General features: G+C 44.9%; 1 protein-coding gene across 3 annotated transcripts in view; it reads right to left on the bottom strand.

Annotated features, from left to right (window-relative positions):
• Window positions 1-14,746: 14,746 nt before the first annotated feature.
• Window positions 14,747-21,430, bottom strand: part of LOC120997966 (probable cation-transporting ATPase 13A4) — a 261,365-nt gene continuing 254,681 nt past the window's right edge. For all 3 annotated transcript variants that reach the window (XM_040428350.1, XM_040428352.1, XM_040428351.1), the window contains one exon: window positions 14,747-15,164. In XM_040428350.1, the coding sequence (XP_040284284.1) occupies window positions 14,916-15,164 (249 nt within the window). In that variant the 3' untranslated portion in view covers window positions 14,747-14,915. The remainder of the gene's footprint in view (window positions 15,165-21,430) is intronic.

Here is a 21,430-nt window from a genome sequence, read left to right as displayed (position 1 = left end):
AAAACCCCTTATCCCTGCTCAAGCTGAGGCCGGCCAAGCTGTTCAAGCTTCAGCTACTGATGCCATTGCCGTACTGACGGAACGGGTAAACCATCTCACTAAAAGTCTAGAGAGAGTGTGTAGAAAGATAGAGGAATGGGAAAAACCCATAATGTCAGAGGAAGAGTTCCTGTCACCTCCTAAACCGTTCTCACCTCCATACCAAGAGACTCACCCCAGGGATCCTGGGAAGCGTAATAGAGATCGTTCCAAGGACCGCAAACGGCCCGTGTGTAAATACTGTAAAAAGGTGGGACACACAGAATCCACGTGCTGGCAGTTAAACGGGCTACCCTCGAGGCTGAGGACCACCCCTCGAGAGGTAGAACATTAGGTCCAAAAGATCCAAGTTGGATGCCCCGGTATGTAGGATCCCATCCTAAAATCAATGTAGAGATCAACGGGGTCCCCTTTGAAGCCCTACTAGATACTGGGTCCCAGGTCACTACCATTCAGCTGCCCACATTTGAAAAATTCTGGGACACCAACCAGTTAACCCAGCCGCCTGAATCATGGGTGGAGATTATCGCCAGCAATGGCAAGCCAGTGAAGGTTCATGGATACTGGGAACCCACTTTGCAGGTGGGAGAAGCAACCTTGCCCCAACAGGGGGTGATAGTAGTACAGGCCGGCGACAGAGGAGGACATCCTGTCATTCTAGGCACCAATGTCTTCAAAAACTGTTATTCTGAAATACTTGCCGCATTACACCAGACTTTGCCCACTGCTTCCTCTGCATCCAAGAGGGTGATTCAGAAGACTATTACTGTGTTAAGTGCTCAGCAGAGGTTTGCTAATGGGAAAGGTGAAATTTGTACTGCCAGGATCCTTGATATTAAGCCTGTGACTTTGCCTCCTAATTCTCAAACTCTTTTATGGTGTCGTGCTATCCTGGGAGTTCAAGGCCAAGATTATCCAGCCCTGGTGGAACCAATCCAGATGGAGAACTACCCTTATGTGAGAGCTGCCAAGTGCCTGGTGAACGTCTCCCAAGGTAAAGTACCTGTCCGTCTGATTAACCTGAGTGATCATCCTGTTGCGCTTACTAAGCATTGCCCTGTTGCCCAGCTGTCCCAGGTGTCCTTCCAAGACATCATTCGTCTTCCAGTGACAGAAAAGCCGCCAGCTGCAGTCAGCGGACGTCCGCCGGTGACCCAGCCACCAGTGCCCTGGTGGGAAGAGCTCCATGTCGGGGACGAGACTACCCCCCAACATCAACAAGAAGGGATTCTACAGCTGGTCAAAGAGCACCACCAGGCCTTCAGTAAACATGCTACTGATTATGGAGAGGTTAGTGCCATACAACACACCATACCTACTGGCTCTCATCCTCCTATCAAGGAGAGATACAGACCCTTACCGCCTACTTCATATCAGACTGTAAAAGAAATGATCCAAGAGATGAAAGACTCTAATGTAATCCGGGACAGCCGTAGCCCGTGGGCTGCACCCCTGGTTCTTGTAAAAAAAAAGGATGGTGGTATCCGTTTCTGTGTGGATTATAGAAAAATTAACCAAATAACCCACAAAGATGCATACCCACTGCCCCGCATTGAGGAGTCACTAACTGCTTTGGGCTCCTCCGCTTATTTCTCCACATTGGACTTGACCAGTGGCTACTGGCAAGTACCTATGGCCCCTGAGGATAGGGAAAAGACTGCTTTCACCACTCCTATGGGCCTGTTTGAGTTCAATTGTATGCCGTTCGGACTATGTAATGCCCCAGGGACTTTCCAGAGACTAATGGAGCGGTGTTTGGGTCACAAAAACTTTGAAACAGTGCTGCTGTATCTAGATGATGTCATTGTATATTCAAAAACATATGAGGACCATCTGAAACATTTAGCAGAAGTATTTGAAATCCTTATCAAATATGGCTTGAAAGTAAAACCATCCAAGTGTCACTTGCTCAAACCTGCAGTAAAATACCTGGGGCATGTGGTAAGCGAAGAGGGCGTACAGCCTGACCCTGATAAGCTAGCAGCTGTCCGTAATTGGCCGGTTCCCACTACCGTCAAAGAGGTGAGGAGTTTCCTTAGCTTTGCAGGCTACTATAGGCGTTTTATCCCCCATTTTGCTCAAATAGCTGATCCTATCCAAGAACTCCTGAGGGGGCAACCCAAGAAAAGTCCTAGAACTCCTGTGCCCATTGAGTGGAATGAGGAAAGAGAGATAGCGTTCCAATTGTTAAAAAAGAAACTGACCGAGCCTCCTGTGTTAGGTTATCCAGACTACAGCAAGCCCTTCCATCTGTATACTGATGCTAGTAAACGAGGCCTGGGAGCTGTGTTGGCCCAGATCCAAGAGGGAAAAGAAAGAGTGATAGCTTATGCAAGCCGCTCCCTGAAAGGAGCTGAGAAAAATGACCAGAATTATAGTTCCTTCAAACTAGAGTTCCTGGCATTAGTGTGGGCAGTGACGGAGAAATTCAAAGATTATCTAGCCGCCACCCCATTCATTGCATTCACCGACAATAACCCTCTGGCGCATCTAAATACAGCTAAATTGGGGGCCTTGGAGCAGAGATGGGCCTCTCGCCTCGCCAATTATGATTTCTCTGTAAAATACCGTGCTGGACGTACTAATGACAATGCTGATGCTTTATCCAGGCTTCCCACAGAGACAGCTCCTGATGATGGGCGGGATGCTTGGGAAGATGTAGAAATGCCAGCCTTCTATAACAAGTTTGCTCAACAGGATCAGGCTCGAGCTACCAATGACAGAGCCGCAGCCCTTTCACCCTCCGGTAGGCCTGAGCCCAAAGAAGTAAGGTGGGTGAAATTACAGTCTGAAAGTAGAGTGCTGGGTGAGTTGTTGGATTTTATTACTAGTGGCAGAGCCCCTGAAAGGATTAGGCGTAAGAGTGCAGATCCAGAGCTCATCAAACTGTGGAGACAGCGCCATCAGCTCTTCATACAAAAAGGCCTATTACTACGGAGAAGCCTAGACCCAGTATCCAACGAAAGAGTGCACCAGATTCTCATACCCCGGCGAGATGCAGGTATGGTGTTGGAGATGTACCACAATCAATCCGGTCATTTTGGGGTTCAAAAGACTGAGGCTAATATCCGCCAGCGGTTTTATTGGGTGGGCATGAGAGAGGACATTGAGAGGTGGTGTCGGGAGTGTGTAGCCTGTGCCCTAAAAAAGAAGTGAGCACCACGACCAGAGGGCACCACTGAGACCCATTGTAAGTACCCGTCCTCTTGAACTTGTCGCCATCGACCATGTGAAACTGGAGCCTAGTCGCTCAGGGTATGCTTATGCCATGACTATTATTGACCATTTCACTAAGTTTGTTGTAGCGGTGCCTGTGAGAGACCAGACGGCCAAGACTACAGCCGAACTGTTCTGGAAACACTTCCTCCTGCCCTACGGATGTCCAGAAAAGATCCTCACTGATCAAGGACCTGCTTTTGAGTCCCATCTGTTCCATGAACTGTGCCGCTTACACCACTGTAAGAAGATCCGGACAACGGCCTACCATCCTCAAGGTAATGGATTGTGTGAAAAAATGAATCAGACCTTGATAGAGATGCTGAGGGCCGTGCCTCCTGAAACCAGAGGAGATTGGCCCAGTCTGTTGCCACAGCTCATGTACACGTACAACCATACCATCCATTGTTCCACGGGGTATACCCCTTTTTATTTGATGTTTGGGCGCCAAGGGACATTGCCTGCTGATCACTCATTGGACATACACGTACCTGATTGCATTAACCCATTACCTAACACCGACTGGGTTGCTGAGCATCAAAGGCGATTGAATACAGCCAAAGCCATTGTTCAGGAACGTATGGATTATGCTAGAGACCGACAGCAGAGAGATTATGATCAAGCAGCCCATGCAGAACCCTTGACAATAGGGGCTGTGGTGTGGTTGAAAAATAACCTCCGTACAAGTAAACTGGACAGTAAATGGGAGCAAAATCCCTATGTTGTCACTGCAATCCCAAATGCTGGGACCCACACTTATGAGATCACCCGGGAAGGCAGGGGATCCCAAATTGTGCACAGGAACCGGTTAAAGCTCTGTCTGACGCAAGAACCCAGTGCTGAGAGTTCTAGATCTGAATCACCTGTGTCAGTGCCATCAATACAGCCCGAGGATCCTATGCAGGCTGTCAGTAATCTGAGGTATGATTCTGATCCCATGCATTGGCTTCTGACACCATGGTTGAACTTGTTGGTGCCCGCTCCGGCACCTACTGTATCTTCACCTCCAGAAGAGCCGGCTCAAGCTGCCCTGGATCCAGTTTCCCTTATAGAGGATCCTGTTGTTCCTGTTGTTCCTGACCAGGGTCTCACTGATAGAGACCCTCCTGTTGCTCCTCTCTCTTCTACCTCGATGCTAAGGGAAGAGGAGACCCCTGTGTTGAGAAGGTCCTTCCGGATGAACAGGGGACGTCCGCCCGTCCGTTTAGGGGACTTTGATTATGCTGGTGGTGTCTCCTCCCGGACAGTTGCTACTGGAAATAGCTTGCTTGACGTTTGTGCGCAAGAATGGACTCCTCCACGTGAGCCCTTGCCTGTTCTACACCCGCAGGAAACCCCTGTGTAGTTCCTTTATTATACTGCAGCCAAGGAGAATGGACTAACCTGGTTCACCTTAAGTCCGCTGTGCCAGGTCAGCGGCCGTGTCTAAGAAGCAAGAAGACGCCCCTTTTCCTTGCGTCATTTGTTCATTAAGTTACAAATGTTATATCTTCTGTGTGAAATAATTATTTATCATATTTATAATGTAATGCTTAAATTATGTACCATTTTATGCCGGTTCAGGAAGGTGTGTGTGAGTACAAGGCCTTACTCAAGTTAAAGTCTGGGGGTGTGCAGCATACGGGAAGGGTACCCGACACTGTTATATTATAATGTGTATCTCCCTTTAAGAAAGTTAGGCCTGCAGCAGGCAATTCATATTTCGGCCAGCAGAGGGAGCCCCCTGGTTAGTATAAGTAGGCCAGGGCCTAGCCTAGGAAGTTAGTTAGAAGTTACTAGTTCAGAGTGAGTTCTGAGAGATAGCTAGGACTCAGTAACCAGTGCAAATATTGCACCACTGGTGTGGAGGGTCATTCCCACCCAGTTCTCCAGGTTAAATATACCTGAGGTACTCTACGTATTAGCCTGTCTTTAACAAGTTTGGGACAGAGCCGGTCTCCAGGAGAGAAGGGAACCTCCACAAAACCGCTGCTCAAGGGTTATCACCGGGATTTGGGTGTCTGGACCTTGAGAGGATTGTTTACAGCCAGGAACTAAAGCAGGAGAGAAAGTAAGTGTACCCCTGCAGAGAGAATAGTTGCCTGAAGTATATTGCGGTATTTCAAGTAAGAGGAAAGCCCTGATCCTAGGAGGCCTGTCTTGAAAAGAGTCTTTTGCTACTGTGAATTATAGCCTGAACCACTGCTGTGACTGTATAGTAACGTGTGGAATAATCCTGGAACTGTACTACTGGCTGTTCATCCATTTTCGCATTTGTTCAGTGAAGTTAACCTGTTATACACATACGAGGACTGCTCAATTATTCACGATATTCATCAGCCACCTGTTCCGGCGTTGCCCCGATTGAAGACAACAGTGAGTCCCAGGTTAGTGGTTTGCCCTGCACTACAAGGCCCAGCGTACCAGAGACTATACTACTGACCCCCTGGGACACTGCACTTGTGAGTGGAGTTGGGTGCATAGCTGAGGCATGTCTTTCACTATGACACTCCTCACACTTGATAATGGATTTACAGTCCTTAGCCATGTGCTCCAATGAAGCGCAGCACCTGAAGCATACCCCAAGCTCGGTGAGGACTTTCTTGCGCTCCTGTATGGTTTTGGATCTAAATCCTCTGCATTTGTTCAGCGAGTGTGGTTTTTTATGAATGGGACATTCACGATTGAAGGCCTTGTCTCCTGATGAGGTAGTGTACTGTCTACCAGTGGGTACTGCAGATGATGGTAGGTTAGTCTTTCTAACATTCACGCTGCTCTTAAAGTCTCTGTGTTTATGTACAATACTTTCATACCTTGATGATGGTGTCACTGAGGCTGTAGTATTGAACTCCAGAAAGTCGAGGCTGGGGTCATTCCTCATCTGGGACTGTTCATCGATGAATCTGCAGAAATGAATAAATGGGGGAAAAGTGACGTCATGCACTCTTTTGTACCTTGAGACTGATGCCGCCCACTTCTCTTGCAGGCTGTATGGTAACTTCACGACGATTGGGTTCACCCCATGGGCTGTATCCAGGTAGCACAGCCCGGACAGACGAGGGTCTCTTTTGGCGAGCTCCAGTTCCATGAGCAAATCACTTAAATCCTGAAGCTTGTGGACATCCTTGAGACTGATCTTGGGGACGTTCTGCAGTCTCCTGAATAGTGCCTTCTCTATTGCTTCTGCACTGCCAAAGGTGCGTTCGAGTCTCTGCCAGGCTGCAGCGAGACCTGCTTCTGCTTGTCCCACATAGACAGTTCTAAGGCTCTTGATGCGATTTGTGGAGCCTGGGCCCAGCCATTTGATCAAGAGGTCGAGCTCCTGCTCTGCGGTTAGGTTGAGGTTGGCGATGGCAGCTTTGAAGGTTGCCTTCCAGGCTCTGTAGCTCTCCGCACGGTCATCAAATTTTGAGACACTGGTGTTAATTAGCTCTCTGCTCACCATAAACCTGGCAAACTCAGACATATCTGATTTCTCACTGCTTGTTGCCATGACAACTTGTGATGCCCCTGGGGCGTATAGGTTGCGTGGCGTGAAAGGGTGAGATGCTTCCGGGTAGAATGATGTTGCTGCAGGGTTGAGCTGTGGTCTAGCCTCTGTAGATTCTGATGACTGCTGCTTGAGCTGTGGAGGTAGGCCAGGAAACACCTGGTAGCCATCTTGCTGTAATAACTGTCCTTGAGAGGGCGCGTCTGGGCAACTGTTATTGGATTGCTCGGGTGCTGTGGGTATCGCTGCCACTGCAGGTAGAGCTGACTTGGAGGTTTCAGTGTTGTTGGCTTGGACAGTACTGCACACTGGGGGTGGTGCAGATAACTGTTTCAGTATGTAGTCGCTGGTGCGATCAGCTGGTTCGTCTATCTCCTCTGGTGGTAAGCAGACTGAATCAAGGCCTTGGCTCAATGCTTGCTCAAGTAGTCTTACTTTTGCTAATGCAATTTCCTCTTCCCTCTCTGATTCAAGGATCTTTATTCGAGCCTCCGCTTCTGCCCTCTTGGCTTCTGCTTCTGCTTCAGCCCTCTTGGCCGCCGCCTCAGCCCTCTTGGCCACCGCCTCCGCTTCAGCCCTCTTGGCTTCTGCCTCCGCTTCAGCCCTCTTGGCCGCCGCCTCTGCTTCTGCCCTCTTGGCTTCTGCCTCCGCTTCAGCCCTCTTGGCCGCCGTCTGTGCTTCTGCCCTCGCAAGGACTTCTTTTTCGGTGAAGGAACGCCTCACTTTGGATTGCTCTGCATTTATGCAGGCCTCTAGTAATCTGTCGCTCAGGGCGGAGCTTCTAGAGCATGATGATCTGTAGGACCGCGAGGAATGTTTGGATGAATGCGATCTGTGTGATCTAGTTTCTTGCAAATGAGAGATACGGAGTTCCACTTTATCTTTAGCACCCAGCACCATGGCGTCTCTTTGTCTGTCTATTGATTCTGCCTTGCACAATTCTGACGGGGCTTCTTCAATATTAGAGTCTTTTAGAAAGGTTATATACCTTGTGGACAGTCTCTTGTATCTTTCATGGGCTGTGTTCAGCCGCCCGACGGCAACTTGTAAGCTGGTGGCATCGCCTGAGGAGGACTTAAGTCCTGATATGAGGGAGGAATCTCGTTCCCATAGCTCTTCCAGGTTGTCACATAGCTCATCTTTCCTGGTGTGATAATTTTCTGTGATCTTTATAGTTGGTTTGAGAGAGCGCCTTGGTCGCGTGACTTGGTCTGCTGGACGTGTGGGTTCTACCTCCAGCTCTTTATAATGATCAGTATCAGGTTGCATTTGCTTTATTTCATCACTGGGGAACTGTACGAGGTCCTTTTCGGACATTTTGATTTAAGGTGCGCTGTCTCTTTAAGAAAATGAACTTTTGAATTGGGGGGCTGAAAATTGCAGTGCGGCTCAGATGAGGCACCCCGATGAGTTTCCCAAAGTCTTTTTAGTGAATTGCTGGGTTTTGGTTTGAGGGAGGCCCGGCGTGCGTGAACAGTTCTTATATCATGCGAGCAAGGGTTAATATAGGATGTAGAAAGTGGCTTAGTGAGTAGTGGAGGACTTCCAGGCGAGAGTATATCTACTGCGGACACGCCGTGCTTCCCCTTAGGCTTCTGGGACGTGCACTGTTGCTGGGCAGATTTGCTGGGAGTGGGCCTGTTGCAGCGGAGGTTCCTGAGTGTGGCACTGGGCTCTGAGGGAACCTGTAGCCGGGCATTGGACATTCAGACGGATATTGACTGGGGTATAAGGCTTTAAGGCAGTTTTTGACTGTTCTGTCCCCACATGAAGGCGAATGAAGGTGTAACTGATAATGGCTTTGTGACTGCCCTACCTTCGTATCCAAGCAGTGGAGCAGACCGGACCGGCAGATGCTCAGGTTAGATGGATCCAGAAGTAGACATGAGGATGCAATCAAACGTGGGTTTATTTGATCCAGAGCAGTGACATACAGTGATGCAATACAGGAATGCAGTAGATGCTGTCATGTGGATGTCTTTCCTGAGGCTAACTGCTGAGGCAACTGCTGGTCAAAAACTGATGCCTTCACAAGCCGAGGTGTGTGTCTCCAGTCACAAAGGAATGCAGCACTAAAAAAGGCTACAGGAAGTGACCAGGCCCAAGGCTGCTAAAACCACGCCCAGAGATAAAACTTTATAGACAACGAACGAGGCGTGCAGCATACAAATTCCGGCCAGCAGATGGCAGCAGAGAACAATAGACTTAAACAACATAGGTAAAACAAGAAATAATACAGTGCAGAAATTCAATATGAAAGGAACAGCACACGTTTATATTTTTGTTCAGTGTTTATATTTTCTGAAAATAGACGACTGGCACATTGTTGAAATGGTACTCATGCATACCACATGCTTTCATGCAACTTTGTGTCAGTGTAATTTTTTTCATAAAGATTACATAAAAGTGAAAAATAGTGGTTAAAAGTGTGAAAACAAGAAGCAAGTTATATGGTCCAAAACGTTTAATGTGTGCAGAGTTCATTTAGGCCTACATTTACATGCACTTATCTTCATAAAATCAGAACTAGAAACATGAACTAGAACTGGTTTTAAGATGAAAGTAATAAAAACTAAGTTTTAACCTGTAAAATGCAGGGATTACAGTCCTTGAAAAGTAAGTGCAATCTGAAAAACCTTTATTGCCTGAAAGCAGACAACCTAATGATTGCAGTTGCCCTGATGGACTGCTGACAATCATTTCCACCTCCATGGAACTTTTTGACAAACAAAAATTATTTTAAAAAGCAAGCATCAAAACAAACATTTTCCCTAGAGATGAGTGAATTGATTCTAAACTAATCAGATTCATTATGGAATACACAAACATTCTGCAGCAAAATGTCAGCATCCCACCATATTACTGTGGACATTGGAGAGAAAAAGGGTAGGGAGGATGATGATAGGGTCTCACATGATCTAGGGAGGGAGGGGAAATGCCTTAATTGGCTCATAGGCTAGTAGCCTATGAGATTTTATCAGATTTTATCATATCAGAGTGAGGTCTTAGTCCATATATTATGTTTTCATCTATTGCATCTATAGTGCATTATTTTCTGTGATTTTTCACATTTGATTAATGCAAAATCAATCTGGCCATTAATCACATTTTTTAAAACAAATTTGACACATCGGACACAAAATGAATGAAATAAGTTACTTCATATCTAAAGTAAATCTTGGGGCACCCATATCATTCTTGGAATATTCACCCGATTTATGACCCACCCAATATAGGAACTGGTATACTTATCCTCCGGGTATCAAGCCAAACCTTCCTATTTGAAGCTTTGGCATCTGAAGGTTGGGTGAGTATGTAGTATGCTTGTTGAGTCATAACATTGATTGAATGATTATGTATACCTAGTTAGAGATGGCCTTGCGGTTCGCCTGGCGGTCGTTTCGCGGCTATCTTTGCTCGTTCGCGGTTCGCCGAACGGACGAACATATGGAGATGTCCGCCGGCGCTATATTCTTTAACATTGTCAAGAACTGTGACCCATGACAGATCCACCAGGAGTTACAGGACAATTGAGATGTTTCAGCACATGGACACACCCCCTACCCGATCTGGCCGCCATTTTACATTAAGTCTTTTGCCAGTGTAGGGAGAGGTTGCTGTGTGGAGCAGGGACAGACTGTTAGGGACACCAAACGCTAGCTAATAGAGCCACAAAAGTCTACTGGTGTGATATACCAGTTGCCCCCCAAAGAACTGATCGAAGCAGGGGTGTTATATACCAATTATATACTTTGTATATAGTGCATTTAGGTAGTGCAGCATTGGTTTGCGGTTTTGCTGCGTTACCTCAGCTACAGATAGTGACAAACGACATTAGAAGAAATCATTTCTACCGGTGTGATATACCAGTTGCCCCCCCAAAGAACTGATTGAAGCAGGGATTTTATATACCAATTATATACTTTCTATATAGTGCAGTTGGGTAGTGCTGCATTGGTTTGCGGTTTTGCTGCGTTACCTCAGCTACAGATAGTGACAAACGACATTGGAACAAATAATTTCTACTGGTGTGATATACCAGTTGCCCCCCAAAAAAAGTGATTGAAGCAGGGGTGTTATATACCAATTATATACTTTCTATATAGTGCATTTGGGTAGTGCAGCATTTGTTTGCGGTTTTGCTGCGTTACCTCAGCTACAGATAGTGACAAACGACATTGGAACAAATAATTTCTACTGGTGTGATATACCAGTTGCCCCCCAAAGAACTGATCGAAGCGGGGTGTTATATACCAATTATATACTTTCTATATAGTGCAGTTGGGTAGTGCAGCATTTTTTTGCGGTTTTGCTGCGTTACCTCAGCTACAGATAGTGACAAACGACATTGGAACTACAGTAAAATTGTTATTCAGTGACCGCATAATGTACCTCGAGCCACATAATCACAATTTCTTTTATGTCAGGTGAATGCCTAATTTTTAAGGCCCGTACTCCCGTGGCCTAAAATAAAAATTTTCTAGGCTCCAGCATGGCACATTTCAGAGAATTTCCCGTTAAGACGCATAAAAATGTCCCCTGATTAAAATACATATTTTTTGATGGAATTTTTGTCATTGATCCCCCTCTAGTATGTCACTGTCCGTGTACACTTCTACTAAGTATTTGATGGCTGCAAATATGAGCTGAAGGTTTTTCAGGTTCGCATTCCATTAAAATGAATGGGGCCTGCCGCGAACTTGCGGTTCGCGAACATTTGATCATGAACCGTCCTGGCCGATGTTCGTCCATCACTATACCTAGTTATTTATAATTTGATTGAATGTGTACCCTCTGTTTTATACCTACATTTGGGATGTGGCTCTCGGCTGACATATGTGGCCAAATGTTGGATTTTAGTGACTTCCTTATATTGATATTAGTTTTGATTCTGGGTGAACAATAGTTGATACGTTTTAATGATAATCAATAAAGGTTATGGTTTAAGATGGCAGTTTTTCAGGGAAGAGAATCCAATGTGTATTGGCAAGTGTCTGCCCTCATTAGGGCATACATCTCAAACACTTATTCAGAACAAGTTCCTGTTTCTTCTGACATGACGTTGTGTGTGTATAAACATGGACAAGCATCTACCCTTGCAAAAAAGGGTTGTCCATCTTTTTTCCAATTTCCACCCCCATCATGGCCAGGCCTGAAGTGGTGATAATACTGATCCTAGTTGGTGGATTCTGCCTCTATCACTCCCCCGAGAGCTCTGCAGCTACTGGGTTTGACCTGAGTCACGTGACCAATGAAGCCAATGGCTGACTGATTACACTTTGTAATGAACATTTTCAGCTACCTTCATAAATCTACAGGCAGGTATGGGCACATTAAACATGCCACTTAGAGAGCTAGGCCCGAGCACCTAAGATTTATGTTCACAATAAATTACTTACACATTTACTTTTGTGGCTTGGTGTGATACTGTAAGTGGTAGGTATTGTGGTACTCAAGATAAGTCCAGTTTCATAGTACAGAAACATAGAGATTCAATTATATTACAAAATAACATGAAGTTCTAGTTTTGGCTATGAGCTCATGCTAGTGCATGGCTGGTCCCCAGCCAAAGATGGAGGGGCTGGGAAGAAGGAGGCCCATCTGACTGCAGGATAAATGTTTTCTGTAACAGTTTGCAGGTATAAATGCAGAAAGAGCTAAAGACAAACTTTCCTTAGAAGGTTACGATATTTTTCCTTGTTTTTCAGGGTTTTGTTTTCCTTTAAACAATCTCTAATAGTAGAACACCAAAGAAGGGGAGAGGCTGGCACAAATTAAATGAATAAATATAAACTTTATTGAGGTCTCAACACGAGACAATAAGATAAAATGCAGATAAGGGATGGTATAGTGGTGGGTATAAAACACACTGGAAGAGATATATACTGTATAAACACGGCACCACTAGTATATAGACATATTCATAAAATTTGAACTATCCAGACTAATCAAATAATGTAAATAGCATAATAGATAACATGAGCCAGATACCTAAAAAATATATGTATATAGAGGCAAAGCCACGGTTAACAAGCCAGAATGGAGATCAAAGTAATACAAACAGTATAAAGTGCAAAGTGCAACCATACATGGAACCTGGATAACTACAACTGAGCTGACCATAATAGAGCCATGGCATAAGTATCTGAGTGGTGAACCGGAACCGGGGTTCCGGTTCACCACTCAGGCACTTATGCCATGGCTCTATTATGGTCAGCTCAGTTGTAGTTATCCAGGTTCCATGTATGGTTGCACTTTGCACTTTATACTGTTTGTATTACTTTGGATCTCCATTCTGGCTTGTTAACCGTGGCTTTGCCTCTATATACATATATTTTTTAGGTATCTGGCTCATGTTATCTATTATGCTATTTACATGATTTGATTAGTCTGGATAGTTCAAATTTTATGAATATGTCTATATACTAGTGGTGCCGTGTTTATACAGTATATATCTCTTCCAGTGTGTTTTATACCCACCACTATACCATGCCTTATCTGCATTTTATCTTATTGTCTCGTGTTGAGACCTCAATAAAGTTTATATTTATTCATTCATTTGTGCCAGCCTCTCCCCTTCTTTGGTGTTCTACTTTGCGTGCAGGTTTGGCACGGGCAGGGCCGTCTTTACCAAGGGGCAAAAGGGGCAGCTGCCCCGGGCCCAGTTGCTCCTGGGGGGCCCAAGGCAGCTGCCTCTTGAGCCCTGCTAGCTACTGCCCCGGGTGTCAAGCTGTCAGCTACACAGGGGGTGCTGCCATGCCTGCCTGCACTGAGTCCAGGCATCATGATCGTACTGTGTTAAAGTTGTGATCAGGACCTTAATGACATCATCACCATGTGACCAGTAACCTAGCAATTACTGGTCACATGGCTATGAGGTCATCACAGGTCCTACCAGGAGTGTTGCTGAAGTTAACTGTGGAGCTTTTGTGTGTGAAGATTACATCAGAAAAAGGTGACAGGGGCTGTTATGTTAATATACTGTAAACTACTGTATAGTGGTGGGCTGTATACTGTGTGGGGGCCTGTATACTGTGGGGGCCTGTATACTGTGGGGGGGGGCTGTATACTGTGTGGTGGGCTGTATACTGTGTGGGGGCCTTTATACTGTGGGGGGGCTGTATACTGTGGGGGGCTGTATACTGTGTGGTGGGCTGTATACTGTGTGGGACTGTATACTGTGTGGGGGCCTGTATACTGTGGGGGGGGCTGTATACTGTGTGGTGGGCTGTATACTGTGTGGTGGGCTGTATACTGTGTGGGGGCCTTTATACTGTGGGGGGGCTGTATACTGTGGGGGGCTGTATACTGTGTGGGACTGTATACTGTGGGGGGGGCCTGTATACTGTGGGGGGGGGCTGTATACTGATGGACTTTCTCGCCAAACAAAACTGAAAGAGTGACTAACATGGACATCCCCAAGTGGACCCATAGAGGGTGTCACCGGGTCTGCCATCCTTTAACTAGGGGGAACTATGTGACAACATGGTCATCAGTTTGAGTTAAATGTGTATTGGTGTTGGATATGTGTAATTATGTTATACTGTGTAACTTGCTATCAAAAGACTGTCAGCACTTCGTTATCTCCCTTTATACTCTGAAAGAGCTCAGGACAATGACATTTTGGCCAGGCTCCTGATAGGCCTGTCTGGAGCGATTTTTGCAGGTGGATCCCTGTGGTGTGGTGCAGACAGAATGTCTGGGGAGGGGAAGGGGGATGTGATGGGATTACAGTTTCATCTGATCACTTTATGTACATAAGTTTGTGCAGTTGCTCAATAAAGAAGACTTTATTTCACCTACGCTGAATCTCGACCAGTGACTGGGGAAACTGGGAGCTACAGATCAGCGATTTGCAATATCTCCTGAGTAAGGAAGAATACAGAGGCGGACATACTCTTCCTGAGTACTGGGGGTCCTTCACAGCTGTTGGTCCTTTTAACTACTGGGATGTTGTCTTGCTACAAAGCTTGCACATATAATATATCTGCCTCTGAGAGAGAGCCCTTATACACCTTTTATCTTTGCTACCTAATTTTCTACTGTTATAGAACTTTAGAAAGTGCCTTTATTATAAATACAATTTGCAAACTTAGTTGCTTTAAGCCAAGATTTCGTATAAGTAAAAAGCTCCAAACGCAAATGAAATTTTGGCATTGCCTTTTTCCTGTGTAAGTACTATAGGCATTAACTATGTTTGGGTCTCATTTCCACTGTGAACAGTTTTTTCTGCTTCAGCATTAAAGGTTGGGTTATCATAAATATAATCCTGTACATGATTGTCAAGTTCTGCTTGATTAGAGTAGATTATTTGGTTCTGAGGAGGCCATGTTGGGTCATTACACAGCTCTCTTTCTAATACTCTATACTGACTGCTTGACTTGTACTTAAAACAGGATTTGATGATTATCCACATTCTTCGGTTTTCAATAAATCCATCCTGTAAGACAGTAAAGCATATTATTGTTACTGCTGGTAAATGGTATGTATCCAGAGATGGTTTCTATATATGCATAGATTTGCCAAGTGCATTCTCTGCAGGACAAGGCTAATACCAGTTGGAGCAAACCAAAAACAGTTGTGTACAATCTCTATTGAACCTAATGCACATGGAACTTCAGTTTGTTACCTAGCAGTAGCCTTGTGCTACCGAGGGGAAGCTGTCAGCAGGATCAACCCTATAAACCAGGTCTAAGCTAATTAAAAGCTTACTTTTTGTCCCCCAATTCTCTTTGGGCATTCAGAATAAAATAGTGCTTTAAAGAGGACCTTTCACCACTCCTGACGTGTCTGTTTTAATAGCTTCATGCATTCCCCATGTAATAACAATTCTGGAGCATCTATTCTTAAGGCTCTATATTGTACCATTCCTTTATTATTTCTACTAGAAATTATGAATGAATTGCTAGAAGTCTGCAGTAAGGGTACAGAGGGGTGGTAACAGGTAGGAGGGGCGCACCTGCACAGACTCACTCTATTCAATCAGTGCTGCCATTTTCAGACTGTGCAGGTACACACACCCTGCACAATATGCACACTCTTCTCTCCTTGTTCTAGCAATCAATAGCGATCTCAGCACTCAGACCCCAGCAATCAAAACTTTTAATATGTCTCTATGACCTAACAATAGTTTTCTAGAAACTCAGTGACCCTTTAAGTGCATTGAAGACATTAGATTACAATTCATACAGAATAATGAAAATGCTCCATTATTCTCTATAGAAATCTCTATATCACAGTTTAGTGCTGCCACCTAGTGGCCTGAACTGGGATATACTAACACTAAGCCTGGAAGCCTAGTACAGGCTGCGGCTCATTTTTAGAACAGGGTGCTTTCCCTGATCTCCGCTGGGGGAAGGCACGTCTGAGCATGAAGCTCGCGCTTCCATTTTTTTAACACTCTCAGACAAATGCCACAAGGGGGTCCACTGAGATTTATCGCCCAAGGGCCCACATGAACCTGGATCCGGCCCTGCATGTGGCCATACCATTAGACATTTTACAAAAAGTTATGCCATGGATTTCCAATGGCAGAGTAAGTCTCACACGCTTCAAGCTCCAAGACCCACCAGTATTTCCCACCTATTTTCACTCTTCTATTATGCCACCGCACAAATGAGGAATCCTAAGTGCCTCCGCAACAACTTCTGAGAGCAATCCTAGCAACATGGATCACTTTCCTGCATCCTACACCTCATTAAAGTAACAGTGCCAGATCTAAGATCTATCTTAGCCTTTGTTTTTTCTAAATAACCTTCTTAGGCCTCTTGCACACAAACGTATTTTCTTTCCGTGTCCGTTTTTTTTTTTTTCTGCGGACCCTATGCGGAACCATTTATTTGAATGTGTCCGCAAAATAAACAAAAGTTACTCTGTATGCATTCCATTTACGTATGTCCGTATTTCCGTTCCGCAAAAAAATAGAACATGTCCTATTATTGTCGTCCTCATCACGGACAAGGATAGTACTGTTCTATTAGGGACCAGCTGTTCCGTTCCGCAAAATACGGAATGCACACGGATGTCATCCGTATTTTTTGTGGATCCGTTTTTTGTGGACCGCAAAATACATACGTCGTGTGTAAGAGGCCTTAATCTGATACAATTCATGCAAATCTATGGTTTTATATTGGACTTCATCATTGTGAAACTATAAAACCTATGCCTTCTGCCATTATGCGTCACGGCCTTTGGTTTGCGCTGTGACACTGTTGCCACACTTGCGGTCGCCCGCGGCAACGTGTTGCTGTGAGAGCATGCATTGGCAGTGTCTCGGCCACGCATGCTGTTGCCGGTGGTAACGTGTGGTTGGGTATGCTTGTGTGTGCACTTCCCCTTTAAGTGGCTTCCTTGCTCTGTCTGGTGTTGGAAGGGTTAACTCCTTTCCTAGTATTTTGTGAACACTGGGTTTGTGTGTGTGTGGGTGTGGCTGCTCGGGCTATTTAGCCTCTGCTGGATGCCTGAAGCTCAGTGTTCCTCCAGCCTTGGTGTATGCTAGTGGTTCACTGTTCCTGGCTTTTACCATCTGTCCAGTGAGGGCCACCCTTGTGGTCATTGTTGTTATTATGGTGTCTCTTTCCCTTCTTATCTTTTGTTTGCGTCGGTTATGTTCAGGGTGTTGTATGTCTTGTGTTGTGTTACATGGCTGGTGATGTTTGGTGTCCAGCATGTTTGCTAGACATTCCCCTGTCTCACGTTTATTGCAGCTATGGATGGCCTGGGTTCCTGTGTGGTTGTGGTTTGTGCTGTGTCCTTAATGTTGGTGTGGACAGCAGCACTTGTGCACGGGTTCCAGTCAGTGTGTCTGTTGCAGTTAAGTGTGTTATGGGTTTCGCTTACCTGCCTACTCCATATGCTGCATGTGTTCCCGTCTACTTGCAGCCTGGCCACAGATAGAGACTCCTGTTCCTCCGTGACTGGGATGAACAGGTCGTCTCTTCCCGGCTCCTTGGTGAGGGATTACCAGGGGGACTCAGGGTCTCTAGGAATCCAGAGTATGACCCATCCTACTATCGGGGTCCGCTCATTAGGTGAGGAGTCAGGGAGAGGTTTAGGGACGCTGTAGGAGGTGACCTGCTCCCTTATTACTCCTTTTGGCCAGGCTGATATCCTTTTACTCTTTGACACCGCACAGTGGGGGGTTTCCCCCACTTCCCACCGTGACATTATGTTTGCTAATAAAGCTTTGATCTACTGTCAGAGGTTATGCTAATTACAGGATATATGATACACATATATTTTTGCTGTAATATAAGTGTGCACACATATTCTGTGAGTAGTTACAAAACCTATGTTTATAATATATCAGATCTGTCATATTTATCTTGGGCAATAGAAGATTAAGAAACTTTTCTTAATTGCTCTACTACAGAAAGGGGGGCTAAAAGAAGACTGAGAATAATCTATGGGTCATGGGAGATGCTGCACAATGCTTATATTTAAAATGCATAGCAGAGAATGCATCACAGTGTGTATGAGTGAACCAGTCGAGATTGGTTTGCTGAATTTTTGAAAAAGTTCGATTAAAGACGAACTGAAGTTGCTCCATTTGCCCTAAAAGTTGGTATATAACCCTCTCTAGCATCCTAGGACTCATAATTTTTAGGAAAACTTGTTGTCTCTTTTCGTTCATTTTTTATGATTTTTTTTCCCAAATTATTCAAAAATTGTCTATTATCTGGGCAGATGATGTTTAAAGGGAGCCTGTCACCTGTTTTTCACGAATATAACTAAGAGCACTGCCCCATAGAAGATTGCAGACACATCCCAAGCATACCTGTGTGCACTTTGTGTCGGTATTCCATGTCCAGGAAAAGCACTTTTATTCTGCTGGAAAACAGTGCCCAGCTCTGCTGCTGTAAGTGCCCAAAGCAAACCAGACTGAAGAGGGGAGCGCTGCTTTAGTTGCTCATATCTTGGGATTGGTAGCCACTAGAAATATAACCTGTCCTTGTTTGAAAGATGGAATTCCAACCTTTCAAACGATAGCATTATATCTAGAGATGAGTGAATCGAATCAGAGGAAAATTTGATTCGCAACAAATGCGAATTTCCTTGTGCTTCGTGGCAAGGAATCAAAATTTTTCCTAAAATGGCAGCTACAATGGCGGCTACACGTGTGAGGACATGGGGCAAGTAACTCTGGGAAGGCAGGCTGACCCATAATGCCATGCATGCAGCCAATCAGAAGCCTGCCAGCCATGTGATGTCACAGCTAGAGTTGAGCGGACACCTGGATGTTCGGGATCGATGGGTTCGACGGGTTCAGCTGAACTTCACAAAAAAGTTAGAGTTTGGGATCCGAACTTGACCTGAACTTGAAGTCAATGGGGACCCGAACTTTTGAGCACTAAAATGGCTGTAAAAATGTAATGGAAAGGGTTAGAGGGCTGCAAAGGCATCAAAATGTGGTTAAGAGCATGGCAAGTGCTCTGCAAACAAATGTGGATAGAGAAATGACTTTAAATAACATAAAATACATAAAAATAAAAAATAATAATCTTGATCCAGGAGGACATGGTCCATATGGAGTAGGAGGTTGAGGAGGCGGTGGATGTGGTGGTGTAGGTGGAAGCTGCGGTGGAGGAGGAGGAGGTAGCCTACACTGCTTTTTTGTTTTAAATTTATTTTAAATTAGGGTACACCCCAAAACATTGGGAAATATAACCTGTGATAACCCCCTCCAGTCGTGCTAAACACACGTTCAGACAATACACTAGCTGCAGGGCAGGCCAGCACCTCCAAGGCGTAAAGGGCAAGATCAGGCCATGTGCCCAATTTGGAGACTCAGTCAATTCGTGTAGGCGTGTGCACACATACTGCCCCACCATGTCACACGTCACCATAACGTCCACGATCCATTTGGATATCTTCTCTATCAACTTTCGAGATTCATTTCTGAGCCTACCATGTGGATCACGGTTATCTGCGAATCTGGGTTCCACGCCGGAGAGGGAGCATGGGAAAGAGAGACCACATCCAAGGGAGATCAATGGATGAAATTGAATTGTGATCGAACGGAAATATGGGAAAAATTATTAAAGCAGAGGAATCGAAGGAAAGGAGGGGGCGCACGACAATTACCCACTCCCGACTCGGTGAGGTAGTGACGATAAATAACAATACAGGACTCTTAAGATGCCCTGTTATTGGAATGATTAATAAAAAATTATAGGGAATGTCACTGGGGTATTTAGGATTTGGAAACTTTAGCCAGGAGAGGCCCTGCTGCAGCTTTGTTGACTCTAGATAACTTCTGCCTGATTGCACATCACCGTGACGTCCACGATCCAGTTGGATATCTTCTCTATCAACTTTTGATGTTCTTTTCTGAGCCTACCATGTTGATCAAGGTTATTGGCGAATCAGGGTTCCACGCCGGAAAGGGAGCGTGAGAAAGAGAGACCACATCCAAGGGAGGTTCATTTGTTTAAATTAGGTATGATCGAGCTGAAAAGTGGGACAAATTATTGAAGCGCAAATGTGGGACAAGTTATTAAAGTTTAAGCATTAAATAAAAGGAGGGGGTGCGCATCAATTAAAGAAGAATTTTTGAAATTTAATTCCCTGTCACCTATGCAGAGAAGGGGTTTTGTATACGGCAAAATTGGTAAAATGTCACCTTGTAACAGATGATTTTTTGAAATTTAGATCCCTATCACCTATGCAGAGCAGGGGTTTAATCACGGCAAAAATGGTCAAATGTCACCCAAGAATGTAACAGACAAATTAGTGACATTTTTTTACCTGTCTACTAGGTATAACAGTGGTATATCACACCCAAAAATCAGTGAATTTTACTCGAAAATGTAACAGACAAATTAGTGAAATGTTTTTACCTGTGTACTAGGTACAGCCGGGGTATATCACACCCAAAAATTGGTGAATTTCACCCGAATATGTAACAGACAAATGAATGAAATTTCTTTACCTGTCTACTAGGTATAGCAGTGGTATATCACACCCAAAAACTGGTGAATTTCACTGAATATGTAACAGACAAATTAGTTAAATGTTACCTGTCTACTAGGTAGAGCAGGGGTATATCACACCCAAAAATTGGTGAATTTCAACCGAATATGTAGCAGACAAATTAATGATTTTTTTTTACCTGTCTACTAGGTATAGCAGTGGTATATCACACCCAAAAATTGGTGAATTTCACCCGAAAATGTAACAGAAAAATTAGTGAAATTACATAAAATAAAATACGTACAAATTAAAAAAAATAAACTTGATTTATGAGGTGGAGGTCCATATGGAGTAGGAGTTTGAGGAGGCGGTGGACGTAGCGGTGTAGGAGGAAACGGCGGTGGAGGAGGATGAGGTAGCCAACACTGGTTTTTGGTTTAATTAAATTTTTTATGTTTTAGGGTACACTCCAAAATACAACAATGAGCAATTGCGCTGTAGTATAACAATGGCTGGTTAAGGCCGGTATACAAGTCTATTCTGCACAAAGTACGGACAAGTCCTGTGGGATCCATGCCTGGTTCATTTTAATGAACATGAGCTTGTCCACATTGGCTGTGGACAGGCGGCTGCGCTTGTCTGTGATAACGCCCCTGCCGTGCTAAACACACTTTCAGATAATACACTGGCTGCAGGGCAACCCAGCACTTCCAAAGCGTAAAGGGCAAGCTCAGGCTATGTGCCCAATTTTGAGACCCAGAAGTTGAAGGGGGCAGACCCGTCATTCAGTAAGTG

The sequence above is a fragment of the Bufo bufo genome, chromosome 4 (assembly GCF_905171765.1).
Source record: "Bufo bufo chromosome 4, aBufBuf1.1, whole genome shotgun sequence".
Taxonomy (NCBI): Eukaryota; Metazoa; Chordata; class Amphibia; order Anura; family Bufonidae; genus Bufo; species Bufo bufo.
This window is presented reverse-complemented; position numbering and strand designations above follow the sequence as displayed.